Here is a 12634-nt window from a genome sequence, read left to right on the forward strand (position 1 = left end):
TATTTTCTAACTTTACGGTGTGTATACATTAATATAATATAATAATAAAAATTACCACGTTTTGTAGTTTTCGAGTAACAAACTTTTCTGATATTTTTACTTTTACACAATGCAGAAATATACGTATTTATATATATATATATATATATATATATATATATATATACATACTCTTATGCATACGTATATGTATATGTATGAATATATTTCGTCACTATCATCATTTATTTTTTAATCATATGCACATATATGTAAACGATTGCTTAAATAAATGTATATTAAATGTACTCATAAAAATGTATATAAACATATATATATGCACGAATACGTATTTGTATATATATTGTTCTTTTTATACTGAAAATTTTTAATTAACAAATATAGCGAATTACACAATTTTTGCCGTATATTTGCAAAAGCATAATTATGACAATGTTTTAAATTTTAGCTTTTTATTTTTCATTTTTACTTTGTATCATTTTACTTGTTGTCCTTTGTTTTCTTCTTTTATTATTCTTTTTGGAAGTGTAAACCTTTTTGGGTTTTCCATGGTTTTCTAAAATATAAATTTATAGTTATTTTTCCTTAACAAAAAAGAGCAGACTGAAAAAATAAAATCATTTAGAACAAATATATGGAATACTATTTTTATTAGAACAAAAACATGAAGTTAAAACACAATTTAAATACAATTTAATTAAAATGTAATTACAATATAATTACAATATAATTACAATATTTTTAAAAAAAAAAGTACATTATGTAATATTATAAAACCACTGATTGAAATTCTTGATACAAGAAAAATAAAAGCAAATGAGAAATCATATATCTTTTAAAATTATAGTACATGTTAACTCTTTTACATACATATATATATATGGAGAGAAAGAAAAAGAGAGGAAGAAAAAAAAAAAAAAAAACATGAATTTGAATCCCTTTTATACTAGTAGACACTTCAGAACAAAAAATTTGGAATATATATATATAACCAAAAAATAGAATACAACTTTTATTTTTTGTTTTAGTAAGAATTTGAAAAAAGGAAAAATAATAATTTTGTTTTATTTTTTTTTATAAATTTAGGATAATATATTTATTGTTATTTTTTTTATTTTAACTTTTCATTATGACTTACTAATTCAATTTTTTTATATAATCTATACCACATTTGGAATTTATTTGTTTCTCCGATTCAAAGAAAATTTAAAGATAAAAAGAAAAATTAGGAGGAAAAAGTTGATGTGTTTTAACAGTATATTTAACAGAAGAAGATATAGTATATGTGCACAAACATACATGTATATATGTATATATATATATATTGGCATGTAGAAATGCGCGCATGTTATTCTGTTATTTTCTCTATAAAATACATTTTAATCCTTCTTAATGATTGAAAAAGAATAAAAAAAGAAAAAAAAAAGAGACAAGATAAAAGATAACAATGAAAATTGAGAAAGTTGATCCGTTTCATGAGGCAAAACAGTATGAAAAAAAAAAAAATGACTTAAAATTTGTATATATTCAAGATTTATTTCGTAAAACAGATGTAATAATACTTATGCACATATTTGTATTGTGAGCTAATCCTATTTGCAGTTAAATATATTAATCAAAACATTGATTCATTTAAGTGTACAAGTATTAATAAGGGTATTGAAGTATAAATGCAAATTTATTAAAATTTATGTTAATATCTGTATGTTAATATCAATTACATGAAAACAATACATTGACCCTTTTTAGCGAAGTTGATATCTCAGTAAGTAAGCTGCAGAGTTTATACAATAACTGGAATAGTATGCCTGACAAGAATTCCATGTAAAATATTTTTCTTATTTCGTAATTTATTATTACATATTTTCAAACGAATTCCCCTCCTTATTTCTTTTACAAGCCAAGCATGTTTTTAAATAATGTTTTAATTCATTTTACACATGTCCATACATAAATAGAACATATGCGCAATGTATATACACAATGTACATAGCATACACACGACGTATTCACAAACGTACACACTAACGAATATTCAAAAATGCACGCTTGCTTTCATTTCAGCTTAGCAAAAGAGAAATATTTTTTGATAAAAGAAGAAATAAAATACTTGAATGAAGATCTAGATGACTTGGATAATTCTGTTAATGTTGTCAAGAAAAATTCATATAAATTTAATATTGGATCTGAAGAACTTGAAAGCAGATCACAATCCATAAAAAAAATTCGTATCATTCTGGGTGATATAACCAGTAATTTAACCTATAAGGTTAATAAAGGATAAAAAAAATGCAAGACAACAATAAATAAATACACACAAATTTAATTCGCACATATAAATTTTTTCAATCTTTTTGTTTTTATCACAGGTTTTAAGTTCAAATACTTATATGAATGGTGACTATGACGATGTAATTTATATTAAGAGATTAAAAAAATGATAAAATTAAACAATGAATGAGAGGAACATTTATACGCATGTCATCTCAGTGAATATTGAACAAGGCCTTTTTTTTTTTTCACACATTTATCAACACACCAAAAGACGAAAATTAATATTTTACGATAATATATATATATTCGCTCATTTATCCGCAGGTCGTACAGAAAAGACAAGATGACGACCTAGATGAATTAGCAGAATCCGCAGAAAGGCTGCACAATGCTGCAATCACAATCAACACAGAATTAAAGGATCAACAAAAGTTAGTACATTTACAAAAAAATAAAAAATAAATAAATAAATGTTCCTATTCATCAGTTCATTCCAGCTCTTATTCTTTTTTTTTTATTCTTCCTCATTTTTTATTAATATAGACTACTTGACGAACTAGAGAACGAAATGGATAATTCAAGTTAGTTAAATGAAAAAACAAAATTTTAAATATTTTTTGTGTGTATACAATAATTTTCGCTCAATATATACATAAAATGCACTTTGCATTTTTGATTATATATTTTTTATTTTACTTTTATAGATGAAAAAATGAATTTTGTAACAAGGAAGATCTCGGATTACCTAAAAACAAATAGTCAGAGAAATATAAAATGAACTATTAAGAATATTAATAACAAATTATCTATAAAAAATGTTTTAAGAGATACTATTATCTTAACTGTATATGAAACAGTACAACATAGGTATTTTTTTCCTACAAATTGAATCGAATTAAAGTATTGCTTTACTTTATATAATTTTTTTTTTTTTTCTTACCTCTTTTTTTTTTTTTTTAGATTCAAAGGTTTTATCATTAATAATATATCTAACACTTATCTCTTTTTTTTTATTAATTGTGCTTGTAGTTTCGTAATAGTAATACCGACAAGAAGAAAAATAAAAATAAAATAAAAAACTTAAAAAAATTGGCCTTAAACATGGAAGATGAAAAGAAGACTGAGCATATTTTCTGTATCAAACTGTATTCATTTATATGTGTGTAAACAAGTATGTACCTTTTTATTCAGTATAAGATTAATGATAATTATTAATTTTTTTTTTTTTTGTTTATATTGATATCTCAAAAAGTGAATAGATATTTTTTCTTGAAGGTTTAGTAGAAAAAACAAATAAATAAGGCGGAAGTGTATTTACAAGAAATGTATTAGAACAAAAATGGGAAAGTTTTTTTTCCTAAGTATATTACTTTTTTCATTTTATTTATTTATTATAATATTTTAACAAATTCCACTAATCATTTTTCTTTTTTTATTCTATATAATAACGATAAAAATAAGCGAAAAACTTTGTAAGCTTGTATCACAGATATGATAAATACATATTAATTTAATATTTTTAAGTAAACAAATTTTATTTAAGTTGTATGTATATACATACAAGACACGTACATTATGTTCAAATCTTATTAATAATAATTAATGTGAAATATATATATGTACCACATAGGTTTACCTTTTTTTTAGAAACCTCAAAAGAATGTTAAGGCAATATATATTTTAAAACGTTGTGAGCATTTTATATATCCTTCCTTTTTTAACAACTGTACGACGTATATGCACTGTACATATAAATATATATACATACAAGAAAGACTTACGTCTTGAATGAACAAATTTAAATAGAAGAGCAAGTTAAAAATTCCGCATCATTTTACTTTTTAACGCTACTTGTGCTTTCTAACCGTCTGTCACTAAAGAATTATTAAATGTCGAACATATATACTCACACTCACATATATATATATATATATATACACGTATAATTTAACTTAATGATAGTTGTTATAAGTATTTCTACTGGAGTTCGTATTTCTATATGCATTTTTGTTTGTACCGTTATCTCTTTTAGTGTTAAGATTATTATAATTATTTCTTGAATTATTGTTTTTAGAAGTATAATTAAAATTTTTATTAGGCGTATATTCGCAGTTGTAATGTTTCGAACTTCTGTTGTAATGATTCGAGTTTTGGTTGTAATTACTAGAAGCATTGTTGTAAATATTTGAACAGTTGTTATAATTATTCGAATTTTTGTTATAATTATTTGATGCACTGTTATAATTATTTGATGAACTGTTATAATTATTTGAAGAACTGTTATAATTATTTGAAGAACTCTTTTTACTCATATGATTACTAATACTCGTATTTAAAAAGGAATTATTCTGAGGTTTATTATTATATGTGCTATTTGTAAATTTTGCGTTTTTATATAGTCCTTCCTTGATATTTTCGTAATTATTATAAACTTTTAATTTGCTATTTTCCTCATTATATTTGTTATTATGGTAATATTTATTTATTTTCTGATTTTTATTATTGTCATAACTGTCATTATCGTAGTTTCCACTGTTATGGTTATAATGATTACTGTTATGATTATCTTGATTATGTATATGCCTACTATATTGTCTATTACTATTTTGGGGAACATTTGAAGAATAATTTTTATATGAATTCCCATCATGAACAAAATTATTTTCATAATAAATACTGTTACTTCGTTCTCTAGGATTACTTTTATAATTATATTGATTACTGTATGAGTTATATTGATTGTTGTTATCATATATAGTACTACCTTGATAGAGCTTATTTTTATTAACATAATTATTATTGTCGTGATGAATATTTTTGTGCCTTTTATTATTTGTATTTAAATTATTATTATGATGATAATCATTGTCTAAATTATATATCTCAAAATTCCTTTTTGGTTTATACTTTCGTGTATTATTATTAAATGAATATTTTATACGAATTTCACTACGTTTTGTTTCAGCAAGATCATAATTCTCATCACTCTCGTCCTTTTCGCTTTCTACATTATGCACATTTAAATTGTTACTGTGATTGTTAATATTGTTGTTTTTGTTCTGTATGAGATGAGGTATGGACCTTTCTGTATTATATATTACTTTGCTATTTATATGACTATTTCTATTATTATTATTATTATAAATTTTAATTGGTTTATCAGCAGTATTTGTTATAACTTTTTGACTATAATTTTTTTCACTTTTAAAATTATCCTTAATGGGATTATTTACAGTCCATATATTAAGTGGATTTTTCAAATAAACGAAATATATTGGATTCAATTTATAGCTAAACTTACTTCTCAGGTTGTACGAATATTTTGCAAATATAAATGGTGGTTTTCCACATTTTAAATGATCATTTGACATACATTTTAAACATGACATATATGTGTAAGGATATTTCAAATTTTTAAATTCATCTAATATATGCATTACATTAGCCTTATATACCATATATTGTGTTTTAGTATTATGACAAATTTGCCCGAACACATGCTTACTACATATATAACAGTACTTATTTTTACATTTATCTCTAAAAGCAAAATCTTTATCACATTCAAAGGAACCACAGTTCTGACAAACATATCTTTTTTCTCTATATAATTCAGTTAGAAAATATAAATGAAAAAAAAAGTTTTCGGAATTTAGATATGGGAATTTTACAAGCCAATTTTTTATCTTTTCTTGAAATTCTTCCATTACATTACTTAATTTTACATGAACACCTGAATTTACAGTACTTCCTATATTTGCTGTGTATTTTATTAAACCATTTTCTATTTTGTTCTTATTCAAACCAGTGTTATTTGAAGGAAAATTTTCTTTTATTTTGTAGTGATTTTCTATGTCATTTTCTTTAATTTCCGTTAATTTATCCTCGTTAACTTGATCTTCATTAACTATTCCTTCATCCGCTCCCTTACTATTATGCCCATTCCCTTCGTTAACCTGTTCTTCATTAACTTTTCCTTCGCTAACTCGCTCATGATTAACTTCTTCTTCGTTAGTTCCATTTTTGGTATCTCCGCTCCTCTCTTTTAACTCTTGCTCTTCAGTTCCTATTTCCCCCTCATTAACTTTATCTTTGCTTTGATTATCAATTTCGTCTAAAGATATGTCACTGCCCACAATTAAATCTACAAAGTTGCCTTCATCCGTATCATTAAAGTTAAAAAGGTTCTTATCAAAATAGTATCTACTGTTTAATTCCGATTTCCTGTTTTTTTTTAATTTTTCTTGAGATGATGAAATTATATCATTAATTTTATCTTTTCTTAAATTTAATTTAAAATTTTTCTTTTCTAAGATATGCTCATTAAAAATATCCTCTCCACAAAATTTCGGGAAATCAATTATAATGTCGTCTTCTTTAAAACATTTCAAAACATATTTACGGATGTTCTTCCTTGTATTTTCATATTCATTAATTTGATTATCATTTAATTCACCAAGTAAATCAAAATGATCATTTTTACATATTTCATTTATTTCAATTGATATTAAATTATTACTATTATCACTCTCTTCATAACTACTAGCTTCTGCCTTATCTACTCTTATTTTTATATAATCATTTTTTTCTGTTTTATTATTTAAGCGCACATTTTCATCTGGATTTATATTTATAGTAAAAAGATTTTCCATTAAAGGATATTTTTTTCTGTAATAAATATATGCCTATACTATGTACTTGTATGTTCTTGTTTGGTTATATAATAATGTTTTTTCTTCTTTTTTTTTATGTTTCTCCCTTTAAAATTATTGTTCTTAGCATTAATGGTTCTTCCACAAATGACTTGTGTTTTCCTTTAGCAGCAACAAACATATATATAAATTATTTATATATGTATGTACAGTTGCTTATGGGTATATAAACATACTTTTATATATAAAATATATACTGTAAATACAATATTCGTTTTTGTTTCAGATTTTAAAAAAATTCCAATTTATTCCCCTTTCGGTGTTTAAAAATATTCGGAAAATTTTTAAGTACGCAAAGAAAACATTTTATCAAAATTTAATTAAAATATATTATTTCTTAGAAATTTTTTATAAAATTATAATTCATTCCTCCTTTTTTTTTTTTTTTTTCTCATTCCTTTTTATTTTTTTTTCATTCATTAAAATAAAATGAATTTATAAATTTTTACGGCTTCTGTAATAAAATGCATAAAAAAATCGCTGGACAAATATTATAAAATTATTTTAAAAAAAAAAAATACATACTTATATATATCATAAATTCAATTACACCTTTTAAGGTGTCATTTTTTGTATTAGTACAAAAAAAAATAAAATAAAATAAATATTACTAAAAATCTCTGGTCTGGTTAATAATTAGAGGGCGATAATTCTAAAATATTAAATGTATTTTTGAATAAAAATTTATTTTCTTTATTTTTGAAAAACATCGCTAAGCAATATTTATAGGATTAAAAGAAAACCTTACATGAAATAAATATTAATATTATTTTATAATGTATACACAATAACATATATATTTTGAATTTATATATCCATATCCTATATGCATGGAAGTGTTTTTTTTTTTTTTTTTTGGCACATTTCTGTTTTAATGAAAATATGAACGTAATATAATTAATAAAGACGTGCTTTTTTCCTATTGTTTGCATTTCCTTTTAAGCAACCTTATACAATTCAAAGGAGTTACACTCATTCTATGCATTTATAGAAAAAGATCATTAATATCAAAACAATATTTGGGCCTAGATTTTTAAGGAAATATCCCTAATAGTTTAATGTAAACTATCATAATGACATATGTGAGTGTTCATTGTTAAAAATATGTTATCTGCTTAAACAGAGTTTATTAATATACATCACGTAGTTAAAAATATTATTTTGCTAGTATGTAAAAAGCAGAGGAAAAAAAAAAAAAAATTAACTAGCGATTTATAATAATACACAGTAGATATGTCCTATTTAAAAATATAAACCAGCATTAATTTTAAACAAAAATTTTGTTCTACTCCCGTATTTTTTTTTTTTTTTTGCAATTTCCCATAGAATATTATGGTAACATACGTAATATGTTCTGTTTATAAAAAATATTATCTGAAACAAGGAAAACAAAACAAATAAATAAAAAAAAAAAAAATAATGACGTAGCTCCTTCCACTTCTTTGTTATAAATACTTTAATTTTTTATGTTTAATTTAATTGGATAAGAAACGAAAACATGCTATATATTCGAGCAAAAAATAACATTCATTGCTTAAACAACTATTTCTCTAGGCAGTTTACCTATATATATACATATGTGAATGCGTATAGGGGGTACACATTTTACCTTTTAAAATATGACAAATTAAAAACTAATGTAGCGTTCAGTATTATCTGTTTTAAAATGGCTTTTATGTGTGTAAGAATGCTTGAAAAAAAAAAAAAAAACACTCAAATAAAAATATGTGTATACATTTATACATATTTGTTATTCTCATATGGTAATTTAAATTAAAGATAGTGTATTTTTGAATATTTATTCGCTTAAAAATTCTCGTAAACATGTAATAACAATTACTCTTGGAGATAACTATAAAAACGAAATATAGCCAAACAAATATGTAATATAAAACAAGTTGCAAAAAGGCTAGTAATGCTAAAAAAAATAATAATATACGAATATTAAAATAAATGAAAACAGCTAATGGGAAAATATTAATTATTAAAAAATTTTTTTTGAATTGAAGAAATCCTATTAAGTAACAATAAAGTCAGATTACCCATAAAAGAACTATATAAAAATGTAGAAATAAAAAGTGCCTTTTCTTTTGAAGCTAAATATTTGAAGTATATGACTGTAAGAGGTGTTTTACTTCGGACGTTCATAGTAATATATAATAAGGCACACGCTTTTACTTGTATATATGTGAACATAGGAATGTGTAAATGCAAAAACGGAAAATACATCATTGTATTTTGTATATACATATTAAACAAAGATACAAAATGAATATTGTTCTGTACTTAATTTTAATTTTTATATATATAAGTCATATTAAAAATATAAGTGTATATTGCAGGAAGCAGTATGATATAAAAAAAATAAAGAATAGCTATTCATACAACATAATACATGACGAAATAAGGGGAAAGTTCCAAAATGATTTTAACAATGTAATTTATAAAAGGAGGAAACTTTTGTATATTCAAGTTCCCAAAAAAAAGGAAAAAGGAATTAACCTATATAACAGTTACATACATGATAAAAAAATTAACGACCTTTTAAATAATAAAAAGAAAAATAAACTCTATTATTTACATATAAATAATAATGAAAAAGGCATAAAAAGAAGAAACAAGAACGAAACATTACAAATATTTTTGATAAAAAAAAAAAAATTACTCCAGCAGTATATTTACAACCTAAAAGAATCATTATTATATAAGTATAAAACTACGAAGATTATAACGAAAATTTTTATATCATCTTCTTTAATTTTAGTAGCACTTAATATAGGTGGTATAAAACCTGAAGATATTGCTCTGCATAGTAAAAGAGTTATAAGAGCTTTTGAATTTTATAGAATTATAACATCAGCATTATTTTATGGAGATATATCATTATATGTGTTAACAAATATTTATATGTTATATTTGCAAAGCCATGAATTAGAAAAATCCTTAGGCTCATCAGAAACTTTTTCCTTTTATTTATCACAAATTACTATTTTGTCTGTTCTATGTTCTTACTTGAAAAAACCGTTTTACGCAACCGCATTATTAAAGTCTTTGTTATTTGTAAACTGTATGCTAAAACCTTATCAAAAATCTAACTTAATATTTGGAATACATATTTACAATATATATTTACCATATTTATCAATTTTTATTGATATTTTGCATGCACAAAATTTAAAAGCCTCCTTATCCGGAATATTGGGTGTAACAAGCGGATCCATTTACTATCTTCTAAATGTTTACTTATATGAAAATTACAATAAAAAGTTCTTCAAAATTCCAAAATTTTTAAAAAACTACCTTGATTCGTTGAGTTCAGATGAATTATTTTAAGGCTAATGCATTGAGCACATTTCCTTTCGTATGTTGAGCCATCCATAGCACATTGCGTGTGTTCCTATACACTTGCAGGAAATTATACAGGAAAACCCCGTGAAGATATGTATAAGTATATATATGAACGCATAGATACATACACGTACGTGGAAAAACAACATATGATATTGATAATCTGGATTCCTTAATTTATAGCCATATTTCAGATTTTTATCATTCACCCATTATTATCATGTGTATGTTAAAACCTCTGTTTATAAATTCTCGTCTAAATTTTTTTTTTGTAATTTTGTCATTTCTTCGTATATGCAAGCGTATATACTTATGAAGATGCGCACATATATATATGTATATATGTATATATATATATATAGATATAGATAGATAGATATAGATAGATAGATATAGATAGATAGACAGATAGATAGATGGGTAGATATATATATATGTACAAATTTATGCGTGGATTTAGGGCTGTTTGTAACACCCATGTCGAATTAAAAGACTTTATTGTTTTTAAATGGCAACAAACAAATTCTATGACTTTCCTTGTTAACTTTGTTTTTAATGTATATATTTGAAGAAACAGAATATAAATTTTGTGTTAAAAGATTTATTTTTTTTTTGATTAGAAAACATAGACCCATTACATGGTTATAATAAAAAACATGACCAATAATATTATTAGAGAGAGTATTACTGTTTGTGTGCTTATCCTGAATAAGTACATTATACTGATTTTCATAATTAATGACATTTTCCTCACATTTTAAGGCATTTTTTAGTAAAAAAAAAGAAGACCTCAATAAATTCTTATCACATATTTCTTTTAAATAATTGTAATAGATAAAATCGTCCTGTATAACTTTATTTAAGTTATGGGAATTTCCAAGAAATATATTATAATAGTCATAATTAATGCATATCAACAGTTGATACTTATTTATAAATATTTTATTTCTAGTTCTGTTTATAGCTTCTTGTCCCACATAACAGCCTTTATCCTTCGTTAAATAATTTAATTTATCATAATTCAGATCAAAAGGTGACAAATCTTTGAACGAAAATAAATCTCTTTCATTTTTTGCTCGTTTGTTATTATTTAAAACGCAACCACTATCTATTGTTGTGTTATTATTAGCTGTATTAGCATCATTTATATTATTTCGTGTGTTTTCTTTAAAAAATGTATAATTTGAATATAAATTCTCAATTATTCCTAAATTTAGCTTGAAATAATCGTAAATGAAGATTTCCGTAATTTTCCGTTTTTCTTCTGCTTCAAATTTGCGTAGTATATCACAGGTTTCATTTATTACTCCATTATTAATTTCGTAAATATAGTTTCTAACGTTTTTATCTTCCTTAGTATTTCCATTACTACTTATAGTCTCGCACATATTTTTATGCAACCCATTTTTTGCTTTCTTGCGCAATTCGTATATTCTGTATCCTAGAAGGTCATTTCTTTGATCCCGAGAGTAGAAAAGGGCACCTTCTCCGTTGAACCCTTTTAAAAAATCATTATGAAAAGTTATCACGCTGTTGCTATTACCATCATACGTGATACTGCTACTACTACCTCCCTGGGGAATGCTAGTTGTATGATTATCATTATTGTTACTAACATCTCCAGTATCGTAAAGACTTTTCTCGCTTAAAGATGATATACAAGGCAAGAGCTGGTAAACATCAATATTTGTCATCTCTTTAAAATAAACATCACATGATAGTTTCCGTTTTTCTAATACATTCAATATTAATTTTACAATTTCCACATTACAGTCAATGTAAAACAACCTAAAGAAATTCCTTTCATGAATATATTCTATATTATATATAAAACAATCGAATAATATTTTTCCATTGTTTAACAAAAATAAGGAGGGTAAACCTTGCGTTAATTTTTTATATTTTGTACTAGGGTTACTAATTTTATCATATATACTTGAATCAGACTTATTAGGTAATATATTATTGAGTAGTTTCTTATTTAACGTAATATCTTCTTCATTCATTATTTTGCTTAAATCATTTGTTGTCAAACTTTGAAGAAACCTAAAAGAATCTGAACCGCAGACTTGAATGAGCGTCCTATTTTTTAACTTACAGAGATTGTACTTATTCATTGAATTTTCTAAATTTCACACCTATTTTATGTGTACATACAAGTACACATACAAATATATATATATATATATATATATGAATACAACTATTCATGTATGTTCAATACTATAACATGTGTATCAGTATTTCCTTTTTTTTTTAATAAATTAATTTCATATTTTTCATGGATATATATATATTTA

General features: G+C 23.7%; 4 protein-coding genes across 4 annotated transcripts; 2 read left to right on the forward strand and 2 right to left on the reverse strand.

Annotated features, from left to right (window-relative positions):
* Positions 1-1447: 1447 nt before the first annotated feature.
* Positions 1448-3052, forward strand: MKS88_004561 (syntaxin-6; the record flags this gene model as incomplete). The annotated part of the gene is made up of 7 exons (XM_067217746.1): positions 1448-1488; positions 1750-1824; positions 2065-2269; positions 2370-2411; positions 2599-2705; positions 2818-2855; positions 2979-3052. 7 exons carry the CDS (start codon positions 1448-1450, stop codon positions 3050-3052), a joined length of 582 nt encoding a protein of 193 aa, XP_067072144.1.
* Positions 3053-4226: 1174 nt separating this feature from the next.
* On the reverse strand, positions 4227-6926 carry MKS88_004562 (uncharacterized protein; the record flags this gene model as incomplete). The annotated part of the gene is made up of 1 exon (XM_067217747.1): positions 4227-6926. One exon carries the CDS (start codon positions 6924-6926, stop codon positions 4227-4229), a length of 2700 nt encoding a protein of 899 aa, XP_067072145.1.
* Positions 6927-9254: 2328 nt separating this feature from the next.
* Positions 9255-10319, forward strand: MKS88_004563 (DER1-like protein; the record flags this gene model as incomplete). Its single annotated transcript, XM_067217749.1, has 1 exon — positions 9255-10319. The coding sequence occupies one exon, from the start codon at positions 9255-9257 to the stop codon at positions 10317-10319; it is 1065 nt and encodes a 354-aa protein (XP_067072146.1).
* Positions 10320-10819: 500 nt separating this feature from the next.
* On the reverse strand, positions 10820-12451 carry MKS88_004564 (aminomethyltransferase; the record flags this gene model as incomplete). Its single annotated transcript, XM_067217750.1, has 1 exon — positions 10820-12451. One exon carries the CDS (start codon positions 12449-12451, stop codon positions 10820-10822), a length of 1632 nt encoding a protein of 543 aa, XP_067072147.1.
* Positions 12452-12634: the final 183 nt, after the last annotated feature.

The sequence above is a fragment of the Plasmodium brasilianum genome, chromosome 12 (genome assembly GCF_023973825.1).
Source record: "Plasmodium brasilianum strain Bolivian I chromosome 12, whole genome shotgun sequence".
Classification (NCBI taxonomy): domain Eukaryota; phylum Apicomplexa; class Aconoidasida; order Haemosporida; family Plasmodiidae; genus Plasmodium; species Plasmodium brasilianum.